Source organism: Hypanus sabinus, chromosome 7 (genome assembly GCF_030144855.1).
Source record: "Hypanus sabinus isolate sHypSab1 chromosome 7, sHypSab1.hap1, whole genome shotgun sequence".
Classification (NCBI taxonomy): Eukaryota; Metazoa; Chordata; class Chondrichthyes; order Myliobatiformes; family Dasyatidae; genus Hypanus; species Hypanus sabinus.
In genome coordinates this window covers 81,913,149-81,930,618 of record NC_082712.1, presented here as the reverse complement: position 1 = coordinate 81,930,618, position 17,470 = coordinate 81,913,149, and the positions used below count along the sequence as shown (strand labels likewise).

Genomic DNA, 17,470 nt, shown 5'->3' with positions numbered 1-17,470 from the left:
ACCTGTGTGGGAATACTTCCGTTGTGTCTGTGCAGTACTCCAATCAACATACCACCTGTACCTAAAAAAATGGCCACTGAATTTATGTCCATGGTCTTCTGCTGCTGTAGCTCATCCACTTCAAGGTTCAACTTGTTATGGGTTGAGAGATGCTATTTGCTCACCACTGTTGTAACATCTGGTTATTTGAGTTACTCTTGCCTTTCTGTCAGCTTGAACCAGTTTGGCCATTCTTCTCCAACCTCTCTCATTAACAAGACATTTTTGTCCACAGAGCTGCTGCTCACTGAATGTTTCTTTGTTTTTTTTACGTAATTGTCTGTAATCTCTGTTGTGACTAAAAATCCCTGGAGGTCAGCAGGTTCTGACATACTCAAACCACCCCATCTGACACCAACAATCATTCCATGGTCAGAGTCAATTAGATCACATTTCTTCCCCATTCTGATGTTTGGTCTGAACAACAACTGAACCTCTTGACCATGTCTGCATGTTTTGCTGCCACACGATTGGCTGTTCAAATGTTTGCATTAATGAGCAGATGTACAGGTGAACCTCAGTTTAGAACAGCACAGGAACATACACCTTGTCCCACAGTGTTATGAAGCAGAGTTTGTGAATGAAGAAAATAGCTGCTGATCCCTTCTGTCTGCACATGATCCATATCCCTCCATTCTCTAGACATTTGTGTGCCCAACTAAAAGCCTCTAAAATTTCATCTATAGTCTCTGCCTCCACCACCTCCTGTGCAGCACATTCCAGCCACCCACCACTCTCTGTGTAAAGTACTTGCCCAGCACATCTCCTTTGAACTTACCCCTCTCTGTTTAAATGCATATTCTGAAGTATTAGATAGGTGAGAGGGAGGGTGCAGGGGCATGGAGATAACGTCTCTACCAAAGGAGGTGTAAGACACTCCTTCACTCTGCTATCCTGCAGATCACCCTTAGGCAAGGTGTAGCATCAGCTTAGCAACCCCCCCCCCCCACCCCTGATTGGGGTCATGTGAAGCCATGGGAGCAGGTGAATGGTTGTATGAACAGCTGGTGCATATCACAAGTTCTGGTTACACGACTACTGACACCAGGCAACAAACTCTGAAGAGTATTGATAATCAAGGGATCCCAAGAGACTAAACTTTGATTTTACTCTTAGAGAGGTGTGCTCTTGTGACTTAGTGGCATGATAGCGTATGCCATTCACATAGTTTTACATATAATCTATAATGAATTATGTAAACAACAAGGAATGCTTAATCAAACAATATATTTTCAATATTACTCAAATATTACTGAAATATTATATACTCATCATTCCTCCCTGCTTAGCTACAAATTCTGACTCAATAATCTCAACTATGTATACGGCATACTACATAATACAACTGCTATATTATTTAAGGTATTTTAAGGGACTGGATATATAAGTATTTGGATAGATATGAATTGATTAGGGGTAGTCAGGATGGCTTCGAGTTCTCAGTCGTCCCTAACCAATCTAATAGATTTTTTTCAAGAAAATTACCAGGAAAGTTGATGAATGCAAGTCAATTGTTGTTGTCTACGTGGACTTTAACAAGGCATTTTGTTATGAACCAGCAGCAATCGATATGAAACTGAGACAGAGTTTATAAACAAATCCTGAGATTTGTTAACCTCTGTTCAAAAACATCGAAAAGTAAAGAAACGACTAACTTAACCAGAAGTTAACAGTTAGGCGGCAATAACTAACAAATAGTCAAATGTAGAAACTGCTCTTAATGAGTTCTTATCCAAGCACAGACTTAAAATGGTAAATTCAAAAGTCCATGTGATTTATACAGTCATTAAGGAGAGACTTCCCCGATACAATTCCTTCGAAGTAATGATGAATCTGCCGATCCCACAGCCGAGAGATGCCTTGTTCGAAGAAATCACGAGGAAATAAAAGGAACTGACCTTTTGACTGGAGGCTGGTCACTGCACAAACCTTCCTGACCTTGCAGGGGTTTAACTCAAATGTGCACGCCACAATTCCCAAACGAGTTCAAAAAGGTCGATCATTCCCAAGATGCTGAACGACATTAACTTTACCCAATCCTTTGAACTCAAATAACTCTGGTAATGCCTTCGCTCTCTGATACTGGACTGTAAGGGAAAAATAAACGTGCAACAAACAAAACCAGTGGAGCCTCCACACCTCCGACTGGCAACAACAATGTTGCACAAAAATAAAAATTAGAACCACATCACAATCGTGGGCTTTGTTTAAATACTGTGGAACATGTCATCATGTGACATAACATTGTCATGAGACAATTACATCATCATACTCACAAGACCATGACATCATCCTACTGTCCCGTGTTCAAACTGTGAGTATGTAACAATTTGATAAGGTTCCTCAAAAGAGGTTTCTCAAGAAGGGTCAATTGCTTGGTGTTCAAGATGAGGTAATAAATTGGTTTAGACATTGACTTTGTTGGAGAAGCCAGAGAGTGGTAGTAGATGGTTGCCTCTCTGACTGGAGGCCTGTGACTAGCGGAGTGCCACAGGGATCAGAGCTGGAGCCATTGTTGTTTGTTATTTATATCAATGATCTGGATGATAATGTGATTAGCTGGATCGGCAAATTTGAAGAAGACACCACGATTGGGGGTGGTGCAGTGGACAGTGAGGGAGACAATCATGGCTTGTTGAAAAATGGCAGATGGAATTTAATGCAGACATGTATGAGGTGTTGTACTTCAGCAGGACCAACCAAGGTAGGTCTGACACAGTGAATGGTAAGGCACTGAGAAACGCAGTGGAACAAAGGGATCTGGGAATTGAGGGGAAATTTGATAGAGGTATACAAAATTATGAGGTGTATAGATAGAGTAAATGCAAGCAGACTTTTTCTACTGAGATAGGGTGGGACTACAACTAGAGGTCACAGGTTATGGGTGAAAGGTGAAAATTTTAAGGGAAACCTGAGGGGAAACATTTCTCAAGGGGTAATGAGACAGTAGAATGAGCTACCAGCACACATGATGCATGCAAGCTTGAGTTCAGTGTTTAAGAGACGTTTGGATAGGTCCATAGATGGCAAGGGTATGAAGGGCTATGGTCATGTGGTCAATGGGACTAGGCAACTTAAATAGCTCAGAACAGATAGATAAGCCAACTGGCCTTTTTGCTGTACTTTTCTATAGTTCTATGGCTAATTCCATCATCCAATTCACAGACTTATAACATGAAAAGAAGGAGTTCCAACACAGACCCCTGTGGAACACCACTAGACACCTGAAGCCAACCAGGAAAGTCCCTTTATTCCCACTCTTTGCCTCCTGCCAGAGGTCAGTCTGCCAGACTACTACAGCACCTCCCCCACCAATATGCGGATTTGGTGGTGTGGTTAAGATTAGTGCAGAGAGAGTTGAGAGCAAAGTGTTTGGAAGGAGTGAGGTTGGAATTGGAGAGAGGAGTGGTGAAGTTGAGACAGTCGATGTCACGTCAGCAGAAGGCAATGAAAAGATTCAAAGCAGACAGAAGATTAGAGCAAAGTGTCCAGGAAAGAGGAAAAGTGTTGAATACGGGAGAAATGGTCATCGATGCAGGCTGGAAAGTCCTTGCTAAAGAAGTAGGCCTGGAGTCGGAGGCGGAGGGAGAACAGCTCGGTGTCATGGCGAGCACTGAGGGGGACAAAGGTGAGGCTGTTACTGAGGACAGAATGTTCTACCTTGGAGAGGGGAAGGTCAGAGGGGATGATGAAGACCTGGCAGAGGGGGGAAGGAAGTGTTGATATCCTCCATACGGTTCACCCACTACTGCTTTCTCTTTCAAATGTGGTTGTTCAACTGTTGGAGCCTGTGACTGACATTTCGGTGCTGTGTTTTCAGGCCAATTGAGTGATCTAGCACTTAGCTGTCTCCAAGGGTGACGTGCGGCTTGGAGGCCAAGAAGCCCGGCGATGGAGCACGAGCCCGGGATCAACTTCATTTCTCACCGATCTCGCCGATGAAATAATTGAGGTGAGTACGGATGGCGATTGGGTGTTCAGCGCCACCTACCAGCCTCTCGCTCGCTGTTGCTGGAGGAAGGTGTTCACGTGTGAGTCTCTCTCTCTCTCTCTCTCTCCCTCCCTCCCTCTCCCTCTTGCTTGCTCTTGTTTGTTCAAGAACCTGGTGGTTTGAGTCCTGAGTCTTCTGTTCCCTTCTTCCTGATGGGAGCAGCAAGAAAAGGAACAGAAACTGGCGGTACGTAGACACGATCCACTGTCACTGATCTCAGCACATGAACACTGGGAGGTACACCACGAAAACTGGGACACTGGAAGTTCTGGCACAGGGAAACACAAAGCAGGGGTGACAATTTTTAGAAGGGTGGTTCTCTTCTAATAACTGTAAACAAACATATCGAAATCGATGCCATTTACAAACCCTTAAAATCCAAAGAAACGTGAGCCAGTAGAATTCGAAAGTCAACTGAAAGGCTAGCCAATCAGGACCGAGGCAAGTGAATGGGGGGGGGGAGGGCTATATAGAGGCAAGCACTCCCAGAGAGAAACACCAACAACTGCGCACTGAGGATGTCACCTCGACTGGTGATGAAACGTTTGCAAGCTAGTTGATAGATGCAGATGGAAAGGTATTTAATTAATGATCTGTGATACAGCTGCACCATATGTGGGACATCAGCAGAGGGCGACAGACAGCCATGTACGTTAACTCTCCTACTGTCTGAGACACGAGATCTATAGGTGCTGGAAACTTTGAATGACACAGACACACAGAGTGCTGGAGGAATTAACAGGCCAATGTTTCAGGCTAAGCCCACCTTCCACCTCCAATCCTGATGAGGAATCTCAGTCCGAAATGGCAACTGTTCATTTTCCTCCAAGGATGCTGCCTGACCGGATTCAGAATCATTTATTTATCACTGGCTTTAAGTACTGTGCAAAAGTTATGGGCACATGTATATAAGTTAGGGTCCCCAAGATACTTTCACAGCACTGTATTTTGTCGACGTGGAGTGCAGCAAGTTTGTGAATCTGATGGGAGCAGAGGATGTTGGGAAAGGCATGGGTGGAGCACCGCAGGATGGGTGTGGGACAGGTGGCAGAGAAGGAGCTCCAGGGGCAGGTGCAGATAGACCCAATACTGAGACACCAGGCAAGGTCATTTGATTCTGAACAATTGGTGTATCGATCATTACAGAATGTCTCTCTAGTGCTTCTCACCCCCTTCCCCCTTCTCCAACCGTGAATCACCTCTCCCTACCTCCTTCCCACCCTCAGTCCACAATAGTGACCCAGATCAGAATCAGGTTTATCATCACTCACATGTCATGAAATGTGTTCTTTCTTTGTGGCAGGAGTACAGTGCAATACATAAAATTACTACAGTACTGTGCAAAAGTCTTGGGCACCCTAGCTATAGATATGTGCCTAAGACACTCGTACAGAACTGTACTTTTCTCCACTCAGATCACCCACTCCTGTATTAGCCGTCTCCGCTTTGGGAATAAGACATTGGATGTCCACTCTAGCTATCTAGCTGTACATATAGGTACCCTAGCTATATATACTGTACATTGAAACATACAGCGAAATTCATTGTTTGTGTTAACAACCTAAGGATGTGCTGGAGGCAGTCTTCAAATGTCGCCATACTTTCTGGACCTGCTGAGCTCCTCCAATATTTTGTGTGTGTCTTTTAAATGTTGATAATGCACCTTATTAAAGTGCCCTGGCTTGTGTATCACATAGACAGCTAGGACGTAGCATCCATGGTTGACTCTGGCCAACGGCAAGCCACAGGCTGATACAAAAATAATGGAAATGGAAACCATGAAGATGGTCCTCAAAGGATACGGCAGGATACAGACCAATTATAGTTATGGGTCATTGTTGTCGTTGTGGCTATCCCTCGAGGTCGAGGATGATGGTCTTCATTCCGTTTCCACAGAGTGAAGACGCCCGTGTGTGTATTTGTTTAATGTGTACTTGAAGTTGCACTCCAAGAAGCACACAATACTTCACAAATCAACCAACTGATTCCAATGGCATGGAAACCACGACGATTGGAGCTGATGGATTTGTTGCAGCCTTCATAGCTGTTGAGTTCAAAGTAACTTCGTCCGCCTGTTCCACTGTTGAGGTCTTGATTGGATTGTTCTTTGTCAGGGACCTCACCCTCGACCTTACCGCCTTGGGTGACCCTACCAGGTCATGGCTCCAGATGGCATCGCTCTCGGGATCTCAGGACCACACAAGCTCCTCCACCACAACAAGGTGGCAATCACACTTCTCACCACTACAAGTTATGGATGGAGATATGGCAATATGGTGTTTAATCTGGACAAGTGTGAGATGTTGTAGTTTGGACAGTTAATTGGAAGGGGAAAGTAAGCAGTATATGGCAGAGCTCCAGATAGCAGTGTTACAGAGATGGGCCTCGGGGCCCAAGTCCACAGGGTTCCTAATAACAGCGTTACAGAAATGGGCCTTGGGATCCAAGCTCCCTGAAAGTGTGATGGCATGCTTGCTTTCATTATGAAGGGCATAGAGCAGAGATTACCAGCCTGGGGTGCATGGACCCCTCAGTTAATGGTAGGGGTCTAAGCATAAAAATGGTTGGGAGCCCCTGACAGAGAGTATAAGAAAGTCATGCCAGGAAGTCCTGTTACAGCTGTAGAAAATTTTGATTCCGCTGCACAGAGCATTGTCCTTGTTTCCCACCCCCCACCCCCATTACAAAAAGGATGCGGAGGCTTTGAAAAGGGGCAGAAGAGGTTCACCAGGATGATGCCTGGATTAGAGAGCATAAATTTAGGGAGAGTCTGAACAAACAACGGGTTGCTTCCACTGGAGCGTCAGAAGCTGAGGAGAGACATGATCAAAGTCTGTCACATTTTGAGAGGTGGGGATAGAGTACACAGTGAGAATTTCTTTCCTGGTGTCAAAGTGCTGAGTACTAGAGGCCAAAGGTTTAAAGTGATGGGGGGGGGGGGGGGGTGGAGTTTAAAGGGGATGTGTTGGGCAAGTTGTTTTTTAATGCAGAGAGTGATGGGTGCCTGAAATGTGCTGTCAGGGGTAAGGGCTCAGTGGAAGGGAAGAGCATGTAAGCGGCTTTCACTGTACATCGGTAGAGTGAGTGAGCGATCGAGGCCTGCTTCAAGACGCCAGTAACCCACCTTTGCCCATCCAGTCAGTAGAAATGGTTTTGCTAGACTTAGTACCTAAGTCATATGTGAATGCCAGGAGCTGGACTTGGTTGTCAGAGGCTGTTTGAGACGTACACCATTGGGAGCAGTTAATAGAGCTCAGCCCCCTCTACCACCCCCCAGTTATAACAACTTGATGGAACCTGTATCACAGTAGATGTGACAATAATAAACCAATTACTCTGCTTAGGTTCAATTAACTCTATCCACCCTGAACATTTAATCTGGAGCCTGGATGAGGATGAAATAATAACAGAACAAGGTAATGGCAGGGAAGATTTTATTTATACAAAAATATGGTTAATATTAATATATCTTTTGAAAGACAAGCAAGACGTCAGCAGCATTTGGACAGGAATCAGCAAGGAACGGTGCACAGTGTGATTTTAAGACCATGAGTTCCAGCCACATGCCTGATTGTTGAACCTGTCTCGGCAATGACAACTTTGCTCCTGCTGTGAGAGCCACACGAGGTTTAGCTTGGTGGTAGCACCCTTGGCTTTGAGTTTGAAGATTGTTGGTCCTACTCAAAGTTCACGAGGCATTGATCTATGCAAGTGCATGGTAGCACTGAGGGATCGTCTCCCTGCTGAGAGGCAGTGTCCTCTAGATATCACCTTGAACTGGAGAATGTGAAAGTGTGATAAGGACTCAGTTTTCCCTTTCACTATTATCACTGAAGATAGCAGATTATTGTATTATTGTTCTTCCTGCTAGATTTCCTATATTTGACCTCACTTTGAGTATTGTGAGCAGCTTTGGGCTCCTTATCTAAGAAAGCATGTGCTAATATTGGAGAGGGTTCAAAGGAGGTTCACGAAAATGATTCTAGAATTCAAAATCTTATCATATGAGGAGTGTTTGGTGGCCCTGGGCCTGTACTCACTGGAATTCAGAAGAATGAGAGGTGACCTCATTGAATGGAAAAAGCCTTCAATAGAGAGAATGATTCTAGTGGGGGGAGTCTAAGACCAGAGGACACAGTTGAAGATTAGAGGGGTGTCCTTTTAGAATGGAGGAATTTCTTCAGCCAGAGAATGGTGAATCTATGGAATTTGTTCCCACAGGCAGCTGCAGAGCCAAGTCTTTAGTATATTTAAGGTAGAGGTTGATAGATTCTTGATTGGTCAGGGCATGAGGGAATACAGGGGAGGAGGCAGGAGATAGGGGCTGAGAGGAAAAGTGGATCAGCCATGATGAAATTCTGCTCCTATACTTTATTGCCTCATGATCTTCTTACAACTGGGGCAATCTTGGCCATGCCATAGTCTCATAGCACCCATTGGGCAGGAGGTGCAGAAGCCTGCTTGAACCCAGCTGGCACAACCCTAATCACCACCTTGGTGTAGCAACACAACAGACTCTTTGCACTACAAAGGACTTTATTTTGTTCTGTTTTTTCTTGTATAATTTTTGTGTTTCTTCTGAAAGTTGTGTCCGATGTGATGAGCCGGCGGTGCTGATGCAGGTAGGGTTTCCATTGCACATTGTGCGCACACAGACTTGTGCAGATGGCAATACACTTCATGAGCTGTGATGGGTTCTTGGGCAGCACAATGCTCTGTTAGATACATAGGGAATCGGTTTAAGGTGAGCAGCTAGTGCTGCTACGATCGTAGCTACAAGGACTCTGGTTGTGGCGACAACTATGCCTCAAACCATGGTGCCGGCTGAGAGAGGTGACGGAGTCAGCGTGCTCCACCAGAAGCAATGTGGTGCGGCGTCGGCTCTGTCCCCCTAGTGTTCATTCGGAAGAAGACAAGCCATATTGTGTTTAATCACTGGGGATCCCCACCACCCAAACCATGCTGCAATCAGGAAGAAGGTACGGAGCCTCAGAACTCACACCACCAGGTTCAGGAACAGTTATTACCCCTCAACCATTAGGCTCTTGAACAAAGGGGATAACTTCACTAGTCCCATCACTGAAATATTCCCACAACCTATGGACTAACTTTCAAGGACTCTTCATCTTATGTTCTCTGTATTTATTGCTTATTATTATTTCTTTCTCATTGTATCTGCACAGTTTTTTTGTTTTCTGCAGTCTGGTTGAATGTTCTAGTTGATTCTGTTATAGTTTTATTCTATAGATTTATTAAGCATGCCCGCAAAAAAATTCTCTCAGGGTTGTATATGGTGACATATATGTACTTTGAACTTTGAAGATATCTGCAACAGAGCCTTGGATTATATTCTTTGTGTGACTCTATTTTACTGCTTGTGTGCTTTGTGCTGTGTGTGACTGTCAGTAGTGTGTTTTGCACCTTGACCCCACAGTTACACTGATTTGTTTGTCTGTGTTGATGGGTACTCATGTATGATTGACTGACAATTAAACTTGAACTCTGTCTGTGTGGAGTCTGCCTGTTGTCCCTGTGATGGCATGGACTTCCCCTTTCCTCCAAAGCACCTAAGATAAGTGGACATAGTAGTGGTGGAATGGGTGGGCATGCATGAAAGAGAATGGTGCAAGGCAGGGGTTCCCTACCCCTTTGAAGTCATGGACCCCTACTATTAATAGAGGGGTCCGTGGAGAAAAATAAAGGGGGATAACCAGTTGCCACCATAGACTCAATGGGTCACATGAACCGAAGTAATGAGCACTCTTTCTCGTGGACAGTGGAGAACGTAGGAGGGTACAGCACAGAAACAGGTCATTCAGCTCACTATGTTTCTGCCAACCAATCTGGCCTGCCTGCAGGTGATCCATCTTTCTCCATCCCTGCCTGTTCATGGGCCTGCCCAAATGCCTCTACCACGTTGCTGTTTTATCATCCCAGGCACCCATCGCTCTGAACTTCTCTAGTAAATCTCCTTTATATCTCCCTCCTCTCATTTTGGGCCTCTGGACAATGTATCTCATGTTTCCATCCTGGGCAAAAGACTCTGTCCACCCCATCTCTACCTCTTGGGTGGTGGATGCATCTCCACCAAAGGAGGTGTAAGGTGCTCCTTCCCCTGCTAGCCTGTAGATCACTTATGGGCAAGGTGTAACACCTGCTTAGCTAACCCCCTACCCCTCTGAATCAGGGTCATGTGAAGCCATGGGAGCAGGTGGTGGATGGTCGTATGAGCGGCTGGTGCACATCACAAGTCCTGGTTATGTGACCACTGACTCCAGGCAGACAATCTCCGAAGAATAAGAATCACTTCTGTAGAAAAAAATAGCCAAGACCAATCATGATCAAGACCATGATCACCCATGTCATACAACACGGCACATATTGGTGATGGTCAGACTTTGAGATGCAGAATGAAACTATCAAAAGATTGTATTTAAGAAGATCGACAAGCTGTGTGCACAGCTGGCAAAACATAATCAGTAACTCAAAGCAAGCAACAAAGTGCACAAAGCTCGTTCCAGTGTTTCTCAGGGATGCTAGCAATAGTGTGAAGAATTCTAGAAGATAGTGCTCCTTTAACATTTGATTTGTACAATTTCATAATAAAAAAATTGAAAACAAACATGAGAAAAAGTGACACGTGGGGACCTGTAAACAGCGGAGAGATGTATAACCACTCAGCAGCTTCTGAGGCAGGTTGTCTTCAGGGGTCTTCCGGGTGTTTTTCATGGTGCTGGGCAACCAGAAAACATTTGGACACACGTGACATCTGCTGATGGTACGTCCAATTTCTCTTTCCACCAAGCATGTTGGAGTGATCAGCAGTAAGCCAAAGGGGAAGACTGAAAATCTCATTTTTGATGAAGACATTCTGATTGGTTGTTACCAACTCCAGAGTCCACATGACCTTCTATTACAGTCACTCAAATGGACCATTGCGTGTGTTTTCGAGGGAAAGGTACAAAAGTTAGAGGGATTAAGATCTGAAGCTGGTCCAAGTATTTTTTCAACCAGTTGGCAGAATTCCGATTAGGTCCAAACTTCAGTTGGAACCATACCTTCTTTCGTGTTCAGTGGAGGCAGTAGGTGTTCGTCACACAGGAAGTAGAGTGGATATTGGACCAAGAAGCCACGGACTTCCTTGATCTTCTCCCGAGCTTCCTCGGGATTCTCAGTCACAAGGGCAGGCGCCGACACAAATGCACGCAATTCCTCCAGGTTTGGAGTAGAATTCGATGGGAGACATTTAAAAACCTGTGCGGGTGGGGGTGGGTGTGGAATGGGAGAAAAAGAGGGAAATACAACATCTAATTAAAACTGGTCAAATAATTTTGTACATAAAAACGTGTCAGTAACAGAGCTAAATAGGAAAAGCCTTTAAACCTCTCGTCGGATAGTCAACCTTGGGGGATAGTCTGCCAAAAATTCTCTTGCGCACAATGGCAATTTTGAGCAGAGATTAACATTGATCAACTAACAATAATTAGGGATTTTTAAGGGAAAGATGATGAATTCAGTTGCTTACTTATCAGTATTGTTTTACTATTAATAAAAGTATAACAGAGACAGATAAAATTAAATGGTATTTTAGAAAACCTGTTCAAAAACTATTAATACTAATCTTTTAGAAAGATAATTTTAAAAATTACATCATTTCTTCGTCTAATATGATTCAACCGCTAAACATATTGTGGCGAGCATTCAGTCCATGATGATGGACCAGAGAAGCTCATTTAACTCAACAGCTCTTTTTACTAAATTGTAAAAAAAGTACAAAACCAGACCGGGGTTGACCGGGGAAAGAACCTACTTAGTCGCATACATATGGGGGAGGTGATGATCACACACCCCAGTTACAGTCAGGGTGACCCACAAACACACAAGCAAATAAACCCAAGCTAAAAGGTAACAATAAATAACACTGACCACTAGGAATGCTGGGGCAGGCTGTCGACTACGCCCCCTCCCCAGAGAGTCACACTGCCCCCACCTGAGAGGTCAGCCATCCAAAGCAACCCCAGAGTCCACATGAAGTCCAGAAGTCCTGGTGGTGATCAGTGCTGCCGTCTGGAGCGCTGTGGTGTGTCAGTGTCTGTAGCCGCCCACCCCCCCTCCAATGGAGGCACTGTATGGTGAGGCAAGAGGCTGGGTACTCAGAGTATCATTTCTTTCCTTCAGCCTCGCTGGGAAAGTGGTGGCTAAGGGCCGATATGGTGCCAGTCGGTCCTGGAGCAGCACGACCGCCTTCCGCTGCTCGGGCAATCGCACTTGGTATACCACATGGGAGATGCAATCGAGCGCCTCTCCCAACCCCTTCTAATGGCTTTCAAGCTTAGGGGATAGTCTCTTCTTTGGGTGGGGCAGGAGACTCATGCTGGGCTCCTACCAGATACTGCTGTACTGGCACCCTGGTCCCTTTTGGGATGTGCAAACAACACAGCTGTGCACGAACAGCTCCACATCCTGCCTGTACCCAGGCCAATAGAAGTATTTGCACAGCTCGCCAATGTCTATGTGACTCCCACCAGCCCGTGCAACGACTGCAGCACTGTGGCTTGGAGCCCCCAGGGGACCACCAGCTGCAGGAGACGTCTGTCGCCATTGAAAAACGGTCACCAATCCAGGGCGGAGATGTCTGCCCACTCCAGCTGCCGTCTCACGTTCAGCTATCCCCTCAGGTGGGCCAGCACGGGGTCGCCTAACTACTCGCTGTGCAGCTGCTGCTTAAGGTCTACCTCGACACCAGCTGCCACCTGAAATGCCACTACCGCCGTTCGCCCACGGTTCCGCTGCGCTGCGTTGGGTGTGCTGCACAGCGGCGGACCACTGTGAGCCCAGTGGTGATTTTTTTTGCCCTCGGGTCTGTTTTCTGGAGCTGCCCCACTGGAGAGCCATGGCTTCAGCAGCAAGGTAGCATTTTCCCCGGCACAGCCACACGAGCTTCCTCCCCCTACCCCAGCAGGACAGCAGGTCCAAGCTAATGATGCAGGACTTTCGGATGTTGGCTAGCCACACCTCGTGTTCCACTGTGCTTTTCCCCTCCTCTTCCCTCCCATTGCCACACAGTTGCCAGTCACTGGATCGCCGTTGTTGTACACCCAGGCGGGGACAGCAGACCTGTCTTGGGGAGGACACCAGGACGAATGATAGTGACGGTTGACTCTTTGTCCACCAACACACGGCATCTGATACCCTCCACCATGCAGTCCACGTGTAAGTCTTGCTTTTCTCCCAAATGGCCCACTGGAGAGTGATTCTGCTAGAGGCCTTGGGCGGTGCCGCCTGTCCAATGTTTCCTGATGGCTGCACTGGAGCGGAGCAGTCCCGCGCCACATGGTCAGCCTCACCACACCAGTAGCAGAGATCATCCTGTGGCATGCAACGGGCCCGCGCAGTGTTGGTCAGACTTGTTTCACGGGCTCCTCCACCGCACTGGTGACACGAGCCCAGGCTTGTGGCATGGGGATGATACTGGGACATCTTGGGGGGGTGGGGGGGGGGCTAAAATTGCATCTGCTCTCTCCACCTCAGCCAGCACCTCGTCCAGCGATGATGGTGATGTCAGGGGAAAATGCAGCCTAGGGTGCTTCAACATCAGCTTTACAAAGGCAGGGATCACTCCCTCTGTGATTCCCTTGTCCATTCATCCCTCCCTATTAATCTCTCTCCTGGCACTGATCCCTGAAAGCAGCCAAGGTGCTCCACCTGTGTCCCTCGCCTCCAATCAGTCCTTCCGGGTGAGACAACACCTCACCGCGAATCCACTCGGGTGTCTGGTGCTCCCCATGCGGCCTTTGCTACATTAGCAAGACCCATGTGAATTGGGGGACCACTGCATCGATCACCTCTAGACCTCTCCCACAAGCGGGACCTCCCGCTGGTCAAGCATTATAATTCAGATTCCCATTCCTGCTACAATGTCTCCATTTGTCAATGCCTCCTCTTGTGTCAAGACAAGGCCATCTCAGGGTGGAGGAGCAATAACTTTCAACCTGATGGCATGAATATCGATTTCTCCTTCCAGAGAACAAACCTCCCCCCCACCCCCCGCACACACTCCATTCCCCACTCTGACCTTTTCTTTTTGTCAGCTGCCTATTACTTCTCCCTGGGTCCCCTCCCCCTTCCCTTTATCCTACGGTCCACTCTCCTCTCCTATCAGATTCCTTCCTCTCCAGCCCTTGACCTTTCTCAACCATCTGGCTTCACCTATCACCTTCTAGCTATCCTCCTTCCCCCCCTTCCTTTACAGTCCTGAAGAAGGGTCTTGTCTTGAAACCGTGTGCCGTAGGTTCACCACCCCTGCTAGGCTGCACCCTCATTCAGTCACACTGCATGGAAACCGGCCTCTCAGCCCAGCTGGTCCTGGCTGACCTAGATGCCCCATCCACACTAGTCCCATTTTCCAGCATTTAGCCTTACCCCACTAATTCATTACCCACCTGTCTTTTAAATGGTGTTAATGTATTTGCTTGGGTGGTGGGGTGGAGATATTTCTCTACCAAAGGAGATGTAAAGTACTCCATCCCTCCACTAGCCTGCAGGTCACTCTTGGGCAAGGTGTAGCACCTGCTTAGCCCTTCAATCGCGGTCATGTGAAGCCATGGGAGCAGGTGGTGGATGGTCATATGAGCAGCTGTGCATACCACAAATCTGGGTTATGTGACCATTGACACCAGGCAGAGTATGAGGAGTATCAATAATGGTTGGGGTCACCCATCTTGTAAAGACACTGCCCAGAAGCAGGCAATGGCAAACCAGCTCTGTGGAAACATTTGCCAAGAGCAATCATGGTCGCAGTAAGATTGTGATCGCCCATGTCACACGACACAGCACATAACCAAGGAACAAGCAATGCTCTATCATGTTCTTTTCATACTCTCATCAGATTCTACCCCTCATCGTACACTAGGAATAATATACAGCTAATAACCAACTGAAACGCCTTTGGGATGTGGGAGGAATCATGGGGAGGAGGGGCATCGACTGGCTGGATGGTCAGTCTTTCTCGCAGGGTAAGAGAGTTGGAATCTACAGGGCAGCTGAGAGGGAAAAGATTTGAAGGGGACCAGAGGGGTTGGTTTTCCATACAGAAGGTGCTGGTGGATGGAATGAGCTGCCAGAGGAAGTGGGAGAGGTGGGAACAGTAACGTATAGAAGGCACTTGGACAGGTACATGATCAGGAAAGGTTTAGAGCAAGAGTTCCCTACCTGTGGTTCACAGTCCCCTTGCTTAATGATATTGGTCCATGGCATAAAAAAGGTTGGGAACCCCTGGTAGAGGGACATGGGTCAAATGCAGGAACATGGCGCTTTGGTTGTCATGGGTGAGCTGGGCTGAAGGGCCTTGTCTCCATGTTGTATAACTCAACAGAACAAGAGTACCAGAACAAAGCAAACTGTGGTGGGTTTGCTCCACACAAATAGCACCACATGTCAGGATTGAACCACAGATCTCTGGAGGTATGATGGTGATTCTACCCCCTCTACCACAGTGCTGCTAAAGCCATGTGAGACACTTCAGAACATCTGACTTCAGAGTAAGGGGCATCATGGGAGCTGTGACATCATAGCTACAGGTCAAGAAAGTGGTCCAGCACACCTCATATAGAGCCCACAGGTGTGTCCTAGGACAGGTATCCTGCAGTAGAACTCACCTGGTCATAAATGGTTGCATTCCTGGTTGCTGTGGCATTCCAGATCTCCTGGAAGCACTGATCACTCACTGGATCCTGAACTCTTCCCATCTCGGCATCAGAGAGCCCAAGATGTATCCTGTGGAAGAGAGTTCAAGTTCTAAGTATACTTATTATCACATTATGTATGGAGTATACAACCCTGAGATTCATATTCCCCACAGATAGCCATGAACTCTTTCCATCTTGACATCAGAAACCCAAAGACAAATTCTGTGGAAGAGAGTTCAGGTCTTATTGTCAATGTATGATGCAGTATATACCCTGAGATTCATCTTCCTCACAGACAGCCACAAAACAAAGAAACACCATGGAACCCGTTCAAAGAAAAACATCAAACTCCCAATGCACAAAAAAGAACAAATCGCGCTTTATTTGTCATACAGTGAAATGTGTCATTTCACATTCTTTCCCTCTGCCATCTGATTCCTAAATGGACATTGAACCCATGAACACTACCTCACTACTCTTCTTAATATTATTTCTGCTTTTGCACTATTTTTAATTTAACTATTTAATATACTTACTGTAATTGATTTACTTATTTTTTTCTCACTATTATTATGTATTGCATTGTGCTGCTGCCACAAAGACAACAAATTTCATGACATATGCTGGTGATACTAAACCTGATTTTGATTTACAGTCCGTGGATGTGCTGGGGTCAGCCTGCAAGTGCAGCTATGCTTCCAGTCAATATGGCACACTCACGACCTACTAACCTATGAACCCGGGTATCTTTGGAATGTTGGAGGAAACTGGAGACATCCATAGGTACAGCATAGGAAAAGGCCCTTCAGCCCATCAAGATCTAGCACCGATTGTCATGCCAAAATAAACAAATCCCTTCCGTCTGCATGTGACCTGTATCTTCCATTCTCTACACATTCCCATGCATGTCTACATTCTTCTTAAATGCCTCCATCGTATCTGTTTCTGGCTCTATTCCTAGATACCTACAACTCCCTGTGTAAATAATTTCTCTCCTCACCTTAAAGCTACACCCTCTAGTATTTGACATTTCTACCCTTGGAAATTGGGTAGCTGAGTGGAGATAGGATTCTTCCAAGGAGGTGTAAGGTACTCCTTCCCTCCGCTAGCCTGCAAGTCACCTTTGGGCAATGTAGCACCTGGGTTAGCCCCCCTCCACCTCCTCCCTGCCCGATCAGGGTGACATGAAGCAGGTGGTGGATGGTTGTATAAGCAGCTGGTACAGATCACAAGTCCTGGTTATGTGACCACTGACACCAGGCAGACAATCTCTGAAGGGTATTGATAATGGCTGGGGTCACCCATCGTGTAAAGACACTGCCCAGAAGAAGCCAATGGCAAACCACTTCTGTAGAAAAAATTGCCGAAACAATCATGGTCATGGGAAAGATAATGCTCACCCATGTCATACAACAAGGCACATAATGATAATGACCCTGGGAAAGTGATTCTGAGGGCCTAACTTATCTATGCTTCTCATAACTTTACATACATCTATCAAGCTTCACCTCAGCCACTGATTCTCCAGTAAAAACAATTCAAATCTCTCCAGTCTCTCCTTATTGCAAAGATTTTTATTTATTTGGAGATACAACAGGTAACAGGCCCTTCCAGCCCATGTGACCAATTAACCTACTATCCTATATGCCTTTGGAATGTGGGAAGAAACTGGACCATCTGGAGGAAATCCATGTGGTCACGGGGAGAATGTACAGTGGCAGGAATTGAACCTAGATTGCTGTCACTGTATTAG

At 46.3% G+C, this 17,470-nt stretch overlaps 1 protein-coding gene across 2 annotated transcripts in view; it reads right to left on the bottom strand.

Annotated features, from left to right (window-relative positions):
• Positions 1-7,426: 7,426 nt before the first annotated feature.
• The window catches only part of LOC132396902 (phospholipase D1-like), a 176,501-nt gene continuing 166,457 nt past the window's right edge, over positions 7,427-17,470 (bottom strand). For both annotated transcript variants that reach the window (XM_059974974.1, XM_059974975.1), the window contains exons 24-25: positions 15,688-15,805; positions 7,427-11,284 (exon numbers count right to left, since the gene is read on the bottom strand). In XM_059974974.1, the coding sequence (XP_059830957.1) occupies positions 11,060-11,284; positions 15,688-15,805 (343 nt within the window). In that variant the 3' untranslated portion in view covers positions 7,427-11,059. The remainder of the gene's footprint in view (positions 11,285-15,687; positions 15,806-17,470) is intronic.